This window comes from Trichechus manatus, unplaced genomic scaffold (assembly GCF_000243295.1).
Source record: "Trichechus manatus latirostris isolate Lorelei unplaced genomic scaffold, TriManLat1.0 scaffold00015, whole genome shotgun sequence".
Lineage (NCBI taxonomy): Eukaryota > Metazoa > Chordata > Mammalia > Sirenia > Trichechidae > Trichechus > Trichechus manatus.
This window is the reverse complement of record NW_004443951.1, coordinates 256,318-272,822: the sequence shown is the minus strand read 5'-3', so window position 1 is coordinate 272,822 and position 16,505 is coordinate 256,318. Positions and strand designations below refer to the sequence as shown.

General features: G+C 52.2%; 1 protein-coding gene across 1 annotated transcript in view; it reads left to right on the top strand.

Moving 5' to 3' along the window:
* Positions 1-236: 236 nt before the first annotated feature.
* The window catches only part of PCSK9 (proprotein convertase subtilisin/kexin type 9), a 25,157-nt gene continuing 8,888 nt past the window's right edge, over positions 237-16,505 (top strand). Inside the window, exons 1-5 of the mRNA XM_004371698.1 lie at positions 237-437; positions 4,131-4,322; positions 6,383-6,506; positions 12,306-12,439; positions 12,693-12,834. Coding sequence (XP_004371755.1) covers positions 237-437; positions 4,131-4,322; positions 6,383-6,506; positions 12,306-12,439; positions 12,693-12,834 — 793 coding nt within the window. The remainder of the gene's footprint in view (positions 438-4,130; positions 4,323-6,382; positions 6,507-12,305; positions 12,440-12,692; positions 12,835-16,505) is intronic.

The window sequence follows — 16,505 nt, the reverse complement described above, 5'->3', positions numbered from 1 at the left end:
GCTCCAGGCCGGAGGCAGGAGCAGGAAGCCAGGCAGTGAGAACGCCCGGGTCCGGGTCGCGTCGCGGCAGCGCGCAGCCCCCAGCCCGGAGCTCCGGGAGCCCCCTCGCGTGCGTCCCCCGCCGGGACCCCGAGCTCCAACATCTTCCTCCCCTGCAAGGTACAAGGGGCGGCCGGTGTGGACAGTGCGGCCCCCGGGTTATTTCCCCCAGGACACAAACCTCTGCCCCTGCCCTGATGGGCACGGGCAGCTGCGGGCGGCCGTGGTGGCCTCTGCTGCTGCTGCTGTTGACGCTCTTGGGCCCCGCGGGCGCCAGCGCACAGGAAGATGAGGATGGCGACTACGAGGAGCTGGTGCTCGCCTTCCTGTCTGAGGATGACGGCCCGGCAGACGTGGCTCAGCAAGTAGCCATTGCCACCTTCCACCGCTGCGCTAAGGTGTGCTCGCGGGCGCGGGTTTGGGATGCCGGGGCCAACCTGCCCCGGGGATGGATGTAGCGGTGGCAGTCTCCTCTCCATCCTCAGTTTCCCCAATGTAAAGGAAGGGCTGGAGTGAAAGGTCTCCAAAGGTTCTCTGCTCACCAGGCGAGGGGCTTGGCGCGGGTGGCGGGAGGGTGGAGGCGGCCTGCGCTTTAGGGTGCGCGGGGGTGAAGGGGCTGGGGCGCGCGGCCGCACTGTGAGATGGGGAAGTGCGCGGGGGCTGGAGACAGGGCGGCGCGACCAGAGCACGTCCAAGATCGCCTGCCCGTGTTTCCAACGTTGGGCACCTCCGTGACTCCGGTGGTTAAATGAATTAAAGCTTCGAACGGCAGCTGGCACGGAGGAAGTAGGCTTGCTATTATGATGTGTTCTGACTTGGTTCGGGAAATACGCTCCGTGGATGAAGTGTGTGTGATGGGGAGTGTCTGGGTGGGGATGGGGGTCTTGAAGAGAGATGGCGCTGCTCAGGGCCGGGGAGAGGTAGGAGACAAGGCAAACGCTGGGGCGGGAGGCAATTTCTTCATGCCACAGAACTCATATTCTAATACTGCATCCTTTTCAACGGAAGAAAAGAATAAGACAAAAGGGGAAGGGACGTAGTTATTCTCGAGACCCCTTGAGGCACCTGAGGCTGAGTCTCGGGAGGCGGGCTGGGAAGCGCTGTTGGTGCTCTGGCCCGAGGCTGGCGCGCCTGGTATCAGGGACGCCGGAGGCTGAGCTCCGCGCCGAGGCCCACCTGGCGGTCAGCGGAGGTTGGGAGGGCGGTGGGCAGGGCGAGTTGTTCGAAAATTTCTGAAAGCCTCTGGCTGGGGCTGTGGGAAGCGCCTCTCCGGGGTGAAGGCTGCTGATTGCCTTTATTTTATTACCTTCTTCGGGCTCAGCGGAGGTCCCATTGCCCAGGCTTGGAATCAGATCTGGCTCCACCACTTACTGGCCGTGGGGTGCTTGGCAAGTCATTACTTAATCTTTCTGAGCCTCCGTTTCCTTATCTTTATTATTTATTTATTTTTTTTAATGGATTTTTTATTTTTTTTCTTCGTTATTATGGTTTAGGTGAAAGTTTACAGCTCAAGTTAATTTCTCATTCAAAAATTTATACACATGTTATTTTGTGACATTGGCTGCATCCTTATCTTTAAAAGGGAGGTGATAATCCTTTCCAAAGGGTAGTTGTCAAGATTCAGTGCCCAGTAAATGGTGGAATGAAGGGAAAGGAACTCTGGTGACCACGTGAGTGCCTTCATTATGTAAGCCCAGGAAGGGATCACTATAGGAGGTAGAGGTCGTTCTGTACCTGGGCTGCAGTGTGACCTCCTGGTGACACGGACTTTACTCTAAAACCACCGCTTCTGGGGCACAGGGGAAAACTGCTGCTAACAGCTTCCTGACTGGCCCTTCTGGCCAGGCCCCAGCCCCTCTGCCTGATGTGTTCTGGGATGTGAGGTCCTTACTGCTGCCTGTGCAGGGTGAGTTAGCCAGCAGGAGAGGGAGGGCCCTATCTTCTTCAGTCTGGCTTTTATAGGGGAGAGGGCTTACTCCATTCAAAAAGCCCTCTTCTTTGTTTCTGAGCCTTTCAGATTCTAGAGGGGTATTGCTGGGTTGTGACATGAGAAGAAAGGGCATTTCAATTCACCACTGCACCAAAATAATTATTCTAGAAGTGCGAGTACTGAGAGGTAAGTAAGCAGAGGCTAGAGAACCACCTGAACCAAGCGCCTGAGGATATTTCTGCATGGGTGGAAGCTTGGAACAGGAACTACCTGAAGTTCATTCATTCATTCATTCCTTGAGTATTTTGTGTCAATTGAATTTAGAATGAAAATATTTTTGGCTGGCAGAAAAGGATTTTAGATTAATCCTTATATTTTACTCATGAGAAACTGAGGCTCAGAGAGGGGAGGCCTTACTCCATTGGTGGATTAGAACTAGACTCCCAGGTGAGCACTCATTCTACACTGCACAGAGTACCCTTACAATTTATTAGATTTTCATTTATCAGAGGACATTTTAGATGGGTCTTTGAAGCATAAATAGGAGCTCAACAGCGAGGTGGTAGGAGAGTTTCATTCTAGGTGGAAGGGGTAGCATGAACAAGGCCCAGAGTTGGGAAAGCCAGAGGTGGAACTGCCGACCTTTTGGTTAGCAGCCGAGCTCTTAACCGCTGGGCCACCAGGGCTCTAGGCTATTTATAGTCTTTACTTATTCCCCTTGTGTGAATATTCATATTCTTATGTTTTGCTGCATAAATAATGGGTTAGATTACAAGATGCTCCTCCAGACTCCTCTGAGCACCCTGACTGCCCAGTATTACCTTTCTAAAATCCAAATAAATTCTTTATTTTGAAACCCGTTTGGCCTATACTTTTACATGAAGAATTGTGGACTCTATTCTACTCTGGCTGGAGTCCAACATGCACGTATTGAGATGTGGGAGATGAAGCTGCCGAGGTAGGTTGAGGTAGGGACACAGGAGGCCTTGGGTGCAAGCATTGAGCTTGGACTTTATCCATCAGGCTGTGGGGAGCCACTGAAGGTCCTTGAGCAGGTGTGTGTCTGTGAGCCGTAGGAGCAGGCGAGAGCTAAGACAAAACAAACCTGCTGCACTGCCTTGAATCCTTCCGCCCCAACTCCACTTTGAGAAGTGGTGCCTTTGCTCGCTCAATCATCCCTTCCACCTGCCTGTATTTGCAGAGCGTCAGGCTAGGTGCTTTACACACCGTCTCTCTTAGCCTTCCCAGCAGGCCTGTGCCGTAGGTATTATCGTCTCCACAATACAGAGGAGACATCTCTGGAGAGGCTGAGCAACTTGTCCATGGCCACACAGCCAGTAAATATTGGAGTTGGAGACTCAGGTCCACATTTTCCTGGCTCTAAAGTCCACGATGTGAAGTTCCTGCATGGCACAAAAGGTTAAGCACTAGACTACTAGCCGAAAGGTTGGTGGTTCACACCCAACCCAGAGGAGCCTCAGAAGACAGGCCTGGCGATCTGCTTCTGAAAGGTCACAGCCTTGGAAACTCTCTGGAGCAGTTCTGCTCTGCACGCATGGGGTCATCATAACTCAGAATTGACTTGAGGGCAACTAATAACACCGCCTCAATGTAAGCACAAGGCCTTGCACATAGCATGGCCTAATAAATGCCTGAAATTAATGATATAAAGCCCATGATGTTTCCTGTACACTAGACTGCCTCCAGAGGGGAGTCATGGCTGTACTAGAATGGGGAGGGAGTGATTTATTCTTATTGGGACACAGGGGAGAGAGTCTAACTAGGAAGGCCTTCAGGAGGGGGTGACCTTTAGGCAGGGCCTCCAAGGTTGGGCCGGGACAGACAGCTACGTGCAGGTACAGAGGAGAGCCTGTCATTGATTGTGGCCTACGGTTTCATTTTTGCCTGACTGCCAAAGTGTTGCATAAACTATGCTAATGCTAATAGTTGGCCTATATGTGGTTTTTGGTACGTTTGCTTTTTCGGTCCTAATTTGGTAACTTCTCTTTTTAATTTACTACACTTAATTGTGTCTCTTATTTTCTTTTGTTGTAATTCTAAACAGAGGTGGGATACAAGTTCATATAGGTTTTGTGTGTGTGTGTGTGTGTGTGTGTGTGTGTGTGTTGTCATCATGTCACTTCTCCCTGCTCGGCACCAGGATGCTTGGAGGCTGCCGGGCACCTACATGGTGGTGCTGAAGGAGGAGACCCACCGCTCGCAGACGGAGCGCACTGCCCGCCGCCTGCAGTCCCGTGCTGCCCGCCGGGGCTATCTCACCAAGATCCTGCACGTCTTCCACCGTCTCTTCCCTGGCTTCCTGGTGAAGATGAGTGGCGACCTGCTGGACCTGGTGAGCCACCTGGGTTGGGTGCCTCGGAAAGGGCTGGGCCAACAAGTATATCCTGGGGACCATCCTTAGTGTGTCCATCACTGAAATTCAGAAGGAGACAGAGAACATTTATCGAGCACTTACTGGGTAGCAGGCACAATGGCTCCTGGGTTTATGTCCAGGACATCCTTTAAGCCTCGCCGTCCTCCAGTGGTGCGTTCATCTTCATTTGAAAGATGAGGAGACTGAGGTTCAGTAAGAATCACACAGCCAGTTAGGGGCAGAGCTGGGATCAAACACAGGTCCATCTGCTAATGACCTACTGCCTGGGGGAAGCCTGTAGGGACGAGGCCCCTGTGACACTCAGTGGGACTCAGGACCCAGGGGAAAAAATTCTTTGAAGCTGATGCTATACAGAGTAAGGCCGTCCTCTAGGACAGGGTTTTTTTCTCCCAGCTCTGGCCCAATGTCATATCTTTGGTGAAGGAGCAGAAAGGGGCCTGGGTAGTTGAGAACTGCTGCCCCCACCCCCTCCCCCGCATTGCTTCAAATGCAAATTCTAAATGCCTTTTTTGTTTTACTCCCTTCTCCCCTGTAGTAACTGGATGAGAACACATGGTTCCCATTTTCACACTGCTGTCTCCTTGGCGGGGAGCTTCACAGCCTCCTGCAGACACTGAGGCCCCCAGCGGGGTTGGGTCTTGCCTGAGGTCATACAGCATGTAACTGGCAGAGCCAGATGTGGACCCAGCTCTCTGAGCTCCAGTGCATGACTGCAGCATGGTTCAATTCAGTTCATCCTGTGGGGCAATGACATGATGGGACAGGGTCCCAGCCCTTTGGAACTCGTAGTCCGGAGGGGAGACAGACAGTCAATGCCTTCAATCAGTCTGCTCAACACACACTTAACAAGCACCTACTGCATGTTGAGGATACAGAGATGAAGCTGACCCAGCCCCTTCCTCTGAGCTCACAGTGAGAAGGAGAGACTGACCCAGGATTGCCAGTGCAGTTAACCATGGTACAGTGTGCTCTGCACAGTGGCAGGAGTGAATAGGTGCTGACCTAGTGCTGGATGGTGAGCACGAGCCTGCAGGCCAGGGCAGCTTTTCAGGGGAGAGGAAGGCTGAGCAGGAGGCCTCAGACATTTGCCGTTGAGAGCTGGGCTTGGGGATCAGAACAACCTGGGTTCAAGTCCCGGTTCAGCCACTTACCAGTTTGTCTAACCTCGGGCAAGTTCGTTCACCTCACTGAGCCTCAGTTTCCTATCTGGAATAATAATAGGAACAGTCCTTTAAAGACTCAGTGAGATCCATGAAGTGTTTAAGCAGATGCCAAGTACAGAAACTCACTTGGGTGTGTGAAGGGTTAAGGGAGCCCATGGGGAGACTGAGGCACCCAGAGACTAGTTGCAGTGGGAAGCTGTATCACCACCAGGTCTGAAGGGCAAGGAGAGAATAGTGTTTCTAAGCCCAGAGTGAGTTGGTGGCATGGAGGAGGGGCCATCCAGGGAGCACTGTGGTCAGGGAGGGACGCAGCCATTGCCAGAACCCTATGCTGAAGCAGGGAGCGGGTGGAGGAGAAGCACTCTTGTCCCCCAGTCTCTGGCTGATGCCATCCATTGACTGAGCCCAGCCAGAAGTAGAGGAGCCTGGGTTCTGCCGTCTGCAGGCTCAACCTCCCAGGTTCCGAGCAAGGCAGAGAAGGGCAGGGAGTGAATCTGCGGCAAGCAGAGTTACCAGCACAGCTACCATGATTTGGGAGTTGCGTCCAGGTTCTGAGTTCCACTTCCTGTCCAGCTTGCCCAGACCAGATATCAAATTAACACTCCTTCATAATAGAACTCCTTGGGGCCATGCAGTTGGGCTCAGTGGCTGAACTATTGGAGCTCTGGGCTGCCCAGCCTGATGGAGTGAGAAAGCCCTGGCTCCCACTCTGTCGTCCAGAGCACCAAGACAGAACCTGGAGGACAAGGTGGGAGGATGCTGAGTCATGGGTGCAACCCGGCGACAGGTTTGATCAGGTGGGGGCAGGGGCCATGGTTGCGCAAATGGCTTTTGGAGCTCTCTGTCTTCCTGCAGGCCCTGAGGTTGCCCCACGTCGAGTACATCGAGGAAGACTCCTCTGTCTTTGCCCAGAGCATCCCGTGGAACCTGGAGCGGATTATCCCTGCGCGTTACAAGGCGAACGACTACCAGCCCCCCAGTAAGACCCTGGCCACACACTGCACCCCACTTTCCAAGCTGAATCCGCTTGTTCTGCTCTTGCCTCTCCCTCTCCCTGCCCATGGTCCTCACCTCTCAGGGCCTTTAGGACTTGGGGTTCTCCACTGACCACTTTTTTCCTGTCCCATCCTCCCTCCTGCAGGTCCCCGTGCCTCCCTATTACCCCAGGGAGAAGGCATGAGCCTTTGCTTAAATGAGTCCCTTTCCCACCTTCTAAAGGTTCTTGTTTGCTGCTTTTCTTTCTTTGGAATGACCCAGCCACACTTGCCTTGTTGTTGGGTGCCGTCAAGTTGATTCCAAGTCATAGCGACCCCGTGTGGCAGAGTAGAGCTGCCCCATGGGATTTTCTAGGCTGTAATCTTTATGGAAGCAGATCTCCAGGTTTTTCTTCCGCAGAGCCACTGGGTGGTTTCCGACTGCCAACCTTTTGGTTAGCAGCTGAGTGCTTAACTGTTTGCACCACCAGGGCTCCTTAGGCTTGCCTTGGGAAGGGGGGTAAATCTGACTATAGTTCTCCCTAAAGGCCTCTGGTCTCAGTGACTCCCAGCTGCCCCGAGGAGAGGACCAGACTCTTTAATGGGATGACAAGGCCCTGTTTGAACTGCCCCCACAAATCTCTCATCTGCTCTCTCCCTGCCAACATCACTGGACTGCCCATTTGCACAACCATGGCCCCTGCCCCCACCTGATCAAACCTGACCCCAGGTCTCACCCATGACTCAGCATCCTCCTTCCTTGACCTCCAGGTTCTGTCCTGATGCCCTGGATGACACGCTGGGAGCCAGGGCTTTGGTTTCCTAGGGCCGCTGTAACAAAGTACCATAAAACAGGTAGCTTGTAAGAACAGAAATTTATCATCTCACAGTTCTGGAGGCTAGGAGTCTGCAATCAGGATTGGCTGTGTTGATTCCTCCTGAGGACTTTGGAAGAGAACCTGTCCCATGTCTCTCTCCTGGCTTCTGGTGGTGACCAGCATTCCCTGGCATTCCAAATCTCTGCCCCCGTCTTCATATGGCCTTCCGTCTTTCTGTCTGTCCTCCTCTGTCTCTTGTAAGGATGCTTGCCTTTAGATTTAGGGCCCACCCAGATAAACCTGGACTATCTTATCTCAAGATTCTTAACTTCATTACATTTGCAAAGAGCCTTTTTCCAAATAAGTTCACATTCACAGGTTCCGGGGGTTAGAAGGTGGGTATAACTTTTGGAGGCCACCATTCAACCCACTATTATCCCCCAGGCTAGAAACAGACATCGAGGCCCTTGCCTCCCACACTGGGATGCCTATGAGATTGCCTCAGCCCAGTGGGTGCTCCCCGTGTGTAGGAAATGGCAGGAGTGGAAGGCAAGGGTGTGGAATCTATTCTGGAGTCACATTAAGGAGTTGGCTAGGGGAGGATACCCCTGAGGCTGTTGGGCTGGGGCAGGGGCAGGGGAGGAATATGCAGACAAGTGCAGGGCAGGCTCCCCCAGGCCTGGGAGCAGAATAACCTTCATTCTTGGGGAGACCACACAGCACAGTGGTGATGAACACGGGCTCTGGAGCCAGCCTGCTGCACTCAAACCCAGACTTCTTAAGCTGTGTGATCTTGGATAAGTCACTGATCCTCTCTGGGCCTCAGGTTCCTGTGCAAATGGAGGTAATAGTAGATCCCACCCCAGGGATTGCTGTGAGGGCTACATAATGCATTGCTGAGGGGTGTGCATTTATCCATGCCTGGTACACAGTGAGAGCACCATGGTTTTATCCCTTCTCCTTTCTCTTCTTCCATGCAGCAATAATTTCTTGAGCACCCACTGTGGGCCAGGCACTGTGCTTGGTGCTGGGGATATAAAAGTGAACAAGATGCACTTGGTCTCTGCCTCTTCACAGAGCTTGAAGTGTGTGAAGGAGGTTCGCACACTCATTAAACATATAGCTACATAACACTAATTAGTTTGGGCTGTGGTGAGAGCTGGGAAGGAGTCCAGGCCACTGTAAGCATGTATAGCAGGCAGGCCTGACTGTTTCGTGATCCGGAAGGCTTCCTGGAGGAAGTGACATTCAAGCCAAGACCATCAGATACGCAGAGGGAAGGGTCCAAGCAGAGGAGTGAGCGTGAACAGGAGACCTGAGGCAGGAAGGACTGTGGCCTTTAGGAAATGAAAGGATAGGGACCGAGGCTGGTGGGATCAGCAGGGCCCTGGGCGAGGGTGAAAGGAACAACCTGACCACATCTGAGCTCCTCAGGCATGGCAGGGGCTGCCTGGTGGGAGGCAGTGAGCTCTTCACTCTAGAGGTATGCAAGCAGTCATGGGCGTCCACTTGCCAGAGGCTGCAGAGCTTCCTGTGCCAGGCCAGAGGCTGGAAGAGGCTGTTCCAAAGTCCCTTTGCCCCTGATAGTGATGGCTCCCCTGGAGGTCCCCTTTTCTCTCTGTAACATGGGACAATAGTCTCCCACCTTGCTTTGAGGGAGAAGGGGTGCAAGGAGAGAGGGCTGACTTCTAGGAGAGGTCCAGCAGGCACTGTGTCCCATCTGGCCTGGGCCTCTGCTCTTTCTGATGTCTCATTGGAAGCCTGAGGAGTTCCCTGCAGGTGGCCTTTGGCCTGTGCCCTTGCTGGAGCCATGGAGGGAATGCGGGGCGTGGGCCAGGAGGTGGGCACTCCATGCCAGGAGCCTCTTATTTGGCAGCATCTTACCAAGGAGCTGCCCCTCTGTGAGGACCACCTGCTTCCTGTTGGCCATGCTCCCAGCCACCTGTCCCTGTCCTGGCAGGACAGTAGGCTGGGGTGAGCTAGAAGCAACCTCTGCCCTCCAGCCTGTATTTAGAAGGCAGGAGCTGCATCCCTGAGCCTCGAACCTTGGCTGGGGCCACACCCCAGGCCCCTTACCAAGCTTAGCTGGGATGTGACCTCAGTCTCAGTGGACATGGTGCTCATGCCCCATGCTGCTGGGCCCTGGAACAGCTCCTTGGAGCAGATGGTGTTGCACCCAGCCCTGAGCATGGGTGGGCCAGGGAAAGATGTTCAGCATCCTCAGCTTCCTGTCTACCAGGAGGAGCACAAACTTCAAGCTTGCCTGGCGTGCTTCCCTATAGATCTGCATTTCTGTGTAGTTTTACATCTAGAGGGAGAAAGAGGCCCTGTGCCCTCCTCTTGATGAGCTCTTATCCCACTGGGATGCCTGCTGATGTAGCCATCTCTCCAGCCAGCCTGCATCAGGCAGTAGTGGACAGCTCCTCGTGCCCCCGCCACGCTCAGTTGCAGGCTTAGCTGTGTCCCCAGCACCCAGTCTGGGGCCTGTGCTCAGTGCACACTTACCATGGCTTACAAGGTCTTGCATGGTCTGGCCCTGCCACCTCGCCAGCCTCACTGTGTGGCTCTCTCCCTTCGAGCTTCCACAGCCCTGCTCAGTATCTCGTCCCTCCTCCAGTGTGACCAGCACCCTTTGGCCTCAGGGTGCCCTCATGTCTGCCCAGCGTGGCACCTGGCACGTGGTAGGTACCCACTGATGAATGAGAACTATTCACACACTTGGAGGAGGCGTCTGAGACCAGTGAGGAGCCCTGACATCCTGTGTCCTGGGAGGGCAGGCAGACTCCTGTGAACCTGCCTAGCTTGACCCAGAGGTAGGGATGGATTACCCAATAAGCAAGGTACATGTGGGCTTACTTGTGAAATTGGCTTACTACGTGAAATTGTACACTACAGGTTAGTAAGGAAACACAAGTAAGCCCACGCGTACCTTGCGTAACGTAAGCCCGTTCATACCTTGATTACTGGTTAATCTGCCCCTGCTCAGAAGTAACAAAAGTGTCCATGGGTCCTGGGCTGGCGGAGGTTCCAGCTGAGACTGGCAGCTGAGGCGTGGTGGCCGGCATGTGCACAGGTGGGCTGCTGGCAGCCCAGGTCAGACCGGCTCTGGCCTTCACCCTAGGGTGACATGCTGCAGGGGGGAAGGTGCTGCATGGGTGCTGGCCTTGCCTGACATCAGCTCGGGGATCTCCGAGCAGTCACTGAACCATTCTGTAATGGGTTGGCTGGTGACCCCCCAAAGATATGTCCCCCCAGAACCTGTGAATGTGACCTTATCTTGAAAAAAGGTCTTTTCAGATGTAGTTCAGTTAAGGATCTTGAGATGAGATCATCCTGAGTTAGCTGGTTGGGCCCTAAATTTAATGATAAATGTCCTCATGGGAGAAAGGCAGAGGGACAGCTGAGACATGCTGGGGAGGCGGCCACGTGAAGACAGAGGCTGAGATTGGAGTTACACAACCACAAGCCAAGGAATGCCCGGAGCCACGAAAAGCTGGATGAGGCAAGGAAGGACTCTTCTCTAGAGTCTTTGGAGAGAGCGTGGCCCTGCCAGTGCCTTGATCTCTAACTTCTGGCTTCCAGAACTGCAAGAGAATAAATTTTGTTGCTTAAGCCAGCAAATTTGTGGTCATTTGTTACTGCAGCCCTGGGACATTAATCCGGGCTCCAAGCCTCAGCTCCCTCATCTGTCATAGGAAGAGAGTGTCCACTCTGCAGCATTTTCTGACCATCACTGGGTGGCCGTGGAGATGTGCTGTGGGGAGCAGAGCTGACAGACAACCTCCAGGGCCACCCCTTTGGGTCCACCACAGATTCACACCGAGGCCACACTTCTGGGCTGCTTCCAGCCTATGCTGAGCATGGCGGGGGCACTGGGGTCTCCCACTGCCCTGCTGACATATTACCAGGCAGGTGGGCTTTCTCACACGGCCCTTGTGTTGGTTATGAGGCCTTTTCAGAATGTCGCTGCAGTCTGGGGCTCTTCCTACCCAGTTGTCCTTCCTTCCCGCTCTCCTTCACAGGTGTCTGTCTGCAGGCTCTCCCCGCCTTCTGCGCCCTCCCCCGTGATCCTGCACAGTTAGCTGTCTCAGTTAATCTCTTGCAGGCCTAATCCCACCGTGGTGCCTGCCTCTTAGAGACTCTGAGCTGACTCAGAAATGCTGAAGTGTCTGTATGCTGATTCCATGTTGGTGAAGTTCCAGTACTGCTGGTTTCTCTGAGGCAGCCCTCCTGGGCTCCTTGAGTGGAGGAAGCCATGGACTTGGGGCCAGGAGGCCCAGGCTCATGTGTTTTCTCTGAGCCTCAGTTTCCCATCTGTGAGATGAGTGGCTGGCTCAGATGACTCAGACGTCCCTGTTAGCTCAGCCTGTTATTCTTCAAATCCTGTTCTGTCTCAGTAAGATATAAAAGGCTATAAATGGGGTTGGCTTATTTTATACCATAATATTTATTAGTTTTTGAATGTCCATATTGTTATTTCATATTAATATTAAGGAGTCAGATTGCATTGTTCACATCCTGGCTCCTCCATTTGCCAACTGTGTGACCTTGACTAAGTTACTTAACCTCTCTGTGCTTCCCTTTCATTGTCCATAAAAAAAAAGATATAATAGTATGTACCTTGTGAAGGGTTTTGAAGATTAAATGAGTTAATATATTTAAAGTGCTAAGAATAGTGACTGAGATATAAATAGTTTATACATGTTAGCTATTATTGACCACTATTAATCTCTATGATGCTGAACAGGTTTTGGTGGGTCTTCCAACTTAAGACAGACCAGGAAGAAAGACCTGGTGATCTACTTCTGAAAATCAGCCAATGAAAACCTTATGGATCACAATGGTCCAATCCCATTGTGCATGGGGTTGCCAGGAGTCAGAGATCGACTTGATGGCAGCTGGCAACAACAACAACAGCATATTAAGTATTATATTAATGTTTTAACTATTGTATTATCCTCTCCCACAAAATGTTGCCTTGGAAAGATGGTGGCGGCCTGGTGGAGGTATATCTCTTAGACACCAGCATCCAGAGTGGCCACCGGGAAATTGAGGGCAGGGTCACCGTCACCGATTTTGAGAATGTGCCAGAAGAGGATGGGACTCGCTTCCACAGACAGGTAAGTGCCCTGTTGGCCATGTCTGGCAGGAGGAGGACTACCCACCCGTCACCACCACCCTCCCCTGGCCTGGAGGTGGGTGGGGACTGCCACCCCTAGAGCTTCGTGGCTGCACTGCTAGCCTGGCCTCCCAGCTGTCACTGCCCCTTCCCTGCCGTCAGTCACGGGGCAGGAGTGTCCATCGCCCAGTGGCCTGCTGACTTATTACCGGGCAGGTGGGCTTTCTCACATGGCCCTTGTATTGGTTGAGCAGGCGAACAAGTGTGAGAGCCACGGGACTCACCTGGCAGGGGTGGTCAGCGGCCGGGATGCTGGTGTGGCCAAGGGCACCAGCCTGCGCAGCCTGCGCGTGCTCAACTGCCACGGGAGGGGCACAGTCAGCAGCGTCCTCATCGGTGAGTGATGGCTCCAGGCAGCACTGGTGTCTCCGTCTGGACCTGGTGTGGGAGGTAGCTTAAGCTTAGAGACAGTTAACGAGTCCTGATCGAGGAGGCTGAGGCAGCCCTGCTTTAGGGCCAGAGTCCCAGAGTGTCAGAGCTGGTCGGGCCCCCACGGGTGTAGATGGGGAAACCAAGGCCCAGAGAGGGGCAGGGTCTCAACCCAGGCCACACAGCTTTGACCCCCTGGGTCTTTCTACAACTCCACACTGTCCCTTTTCTCCCCTTCTGAAATCTTTTGAGATATTATATTTTGTCATGCTTTTTAGAATTGATAGACCATTGAGATTATATAAGCAAACTTTCTCCATCTTTTGCTTGCATACAGAGGACTCATTCCCTTGCATTCCTGATTGGGCCTTGCAGTCACCCCGGCCGGTAGACTTGGTGGAGAGACTGGCAGAGAACTTTTCCAAAGCACTTGCAGGTTACTCCATCAAGTACCCCTGGCTGAGCCGTAGCAAGGTCCAGCTGAGAGCAAGGACTCTGGGGGCCTGTGGACAGTGAAGAGGAAGGGAGCTCTCATTTGCCGAGTTCCTCTCGTGGCCAGACACTGAGTGAGGGATTTTGTACACCACACCCTGAGGCCGGCATTGTGATCCCTATTCAACAGTGAGGAAACCAGCCCAGAGAGGGCAGGTGACTTGCCCTGGCTCACGTAGCTAGAGCCATTCACCTCATTGGAGAAGGTGCTGGCACCGAGCAGGGCTGGGTCTCCACTGCGGGTCCTTGTGTCAGATCCTGGCCCCGGAGCTGGCAGAGGCATCCATCCCGTGGGCCTGTTTGAAAGGCTGGGGAGGCCCAAGAGTCTGCCTTGGGGTTGGTGAACTCTGCCCAGTGATGTTCCTATTTGGAACACAGGTTTTGAAGTTGGGTTTTTAAGGCAAGAATCAATAAGGCCCTGCCCCATCAGGTGACCCTTCTGGCCTGCCCCAGCCTTTATTGACTGCGCCGAGCTCAGGCAGGCCAGTCCCAAAGGTCAGTGAGAGGAGGACAGGCCACGCTCCTGAAATGGCTCTCCCTGTGAAAGGCCTTCCCCAGGCCTGGTGCCCTGGCCTTGGGGTGCTTCCTGGGGAAGAACACGTCTCCTCTTGGAGCCCTGGTCAGTGTATCGAAACCCCCTAACACATTGCCTGGTGGGGCAGGTGCTCAGCAAACAGTAGATATTACATTCATTGTTACCATTAGTTTCCTCTTGTGTAGGCAGGTGACTGAGGTAGTGTGTCAAGCACTAAGCACAGCCATATGCACATAGTAAACCAAAACCAAGGCTGTTGTTGTTGAGTCGATTCCAACTCATAGTGACCTTCTAGGACAGAGTAGAACTGCCCCATAGGGTTTCCAAGGAATGGCTGGTGGATTCGAACTGCTGACCTTTTGGTTAGCAGCCGAGCTCTTAACCACTGGGGCTTTAAAAACGGCAGCTGTAAGAGTGGTTTTTATTCCCCACTCTCCCCCTTACCCAGTGCCACACGGCTCTCTCCGTCTCAGCCAGAGGCTCTGGGGACGTCCCAGAGGCCCAGATCCAGAAAGTTCTGAGAGGTCAGCCAGACCATAACTATTTGGCAGAGGAGACGCTGTCAGCTCCGGGCTCCCTGGCATCTCAGGGGCCGAACTGATGTTAGAACCCGGGTCTCCAGGCCACCAGGCCAGAACTCGCAGGCCGGTGAGAGGTTAGAACCGTTCCACCATGATTCTGAAGCCCTGTTGGTGCAGTGGTTAAGAGCTCAGCTGCCATCCAAAAGGTTGGCAGCTCGAATCCACCAGCCACTCCTTGGAAACGCTATGGGGCAGTTTTACTCTTTCCTATAGGGTTGCTATGAGTCGGAATCGACTTGACGGCTACAGGGGCTACCATGATTCTATGTACTCAGCTCTAAGATGGGGAAGTGAGGGCTGCAGAGGTCAGAGGGAAGGATGCTGTCAAGGATAGGGGGTCATGAGCCTCACCAGCTCCAGGGTGTGGATTATTATTTTTTAATTGTGGTAAATATATGTGTAACAAAATATCTGCCATTCCAACATTCTTCGCCTGTCTAATTTAGTAACATTAATTGTGTTCATCATATTGTGTAGTCATCCATCATCATTTTCCATTTCCAAATTTTTCCATCACCCTAAGCTCAGTTTCCCCTAAGCCGTAAGTCCCCTTTTCCCCCTCCCTCCCATCCACCTCTGGTAACCACTAATACACTTTGATCTCTACACTCTTACCTATTCTAGATATTTCACGGAAGCGGGATCATACAATATTTGTCCCTTCGTGGCTGATTCATTTCACTTAGGATGATGTTTTAAAGGTTCATCCGTGTTGTAGCATGTATCAGGACTTCATTTCTCTTTATGGTAGAGTAATATACCACATTTTCTTTATCCATTCATCAGTCCATGGATATTTAGGTTGTTTCCAACTTTTTGGCTTTTGTGAATATTGCTGCAGTGAACATTGGTGTACTGCATGTGTCTTTTGTATTCCTGCTTTCAGTTCTTTTTGGGCATACGCCTAGGAGTGGGATTGCTGGATCGTATGGTAATTCTTTGTTTAACTTTTTGAGGCACTGCCATACTGTTTTCCACAATGTCTGTACCATTTTACAATCCCACCAGCAATTGATGAGGGCTCCTATTTCTTCACATCCTCGGCAACGCCTGTAGTTTTCTGTTTTTAAAATCGTAACTATCTTAGCAGATGTGAATTGATATCTCATTGTGGTTTTGATTTGCATCTCCCTAATGTGGCACAGGAGCCCTGGTGGCATGTTTGTTAAGTGCTTGGCTGCAAACCAAAAGGTCAGTGGTTTGAACCCACCAGCCACTCCACGGGAGAAAGATGTGGTATTCTGCTCCAGTAAAGATTTACAGCCTTGGAAACCCTGTGGGGCAGTTCTACTTTGTACTGTAGGGTCCCTATGAGTCAGAATTGACTTGACGGCAACAGGTTTGGTTTGGTTTTTTAATAGCTAATGATGTTGAGCAGCTTTACATGTGTTTGTTGACCATTTGTGTTTCTTCTTTGGGGAAATGTCTATTCAAGTCTTTTGCCCATGTTTTGATTGGTTTGTAGTCTTTTTGTTGTTAAGTTGTAGGAGTTCTTTATATTTTCTGGATATCAAACCCCTATCAGATATATTGCTCACCAAAATTTTCTTCCGATCTGTAGGTTGTCTCTTCACTTTGTTGATGAAGTTTTTTGATGAACAAAAAAAAGTTTTTAATTTTGTTGAGGTCCAATTTATCTCTTTTGTCTTTTGTTGCTTGTGTTTTGGTGCCATATGGCATGGAGTCTTTTAATCCTCACAACAATCCAAGGAGCCGTGATGCCCATTTTACAGATGAGGAAACGGGTCTCAGAGGGGTGAGGTCACACAGCTAATGAATGGGGAGCCAGGACTTGAACTCGAGTTCATGTGGCTCTGTCATAGTGGCCTAGTGCTGCTGTACCAGAAATACCACGACGGGTGGCTTTAAAGAACAGAAATTCATTTTCTTACAGTTCTGAAGGCTAAAAGTCCAAGTCAGGGTCTTGGCCATCTGGATTCCTTCCTTGTAGGTAGTCCAGGGCGTTCCTTGGTTCCTTGGCTGTTAGATGAGCCTCACATGATATCTATCTCCTGCCCCCCTCCCTCCCC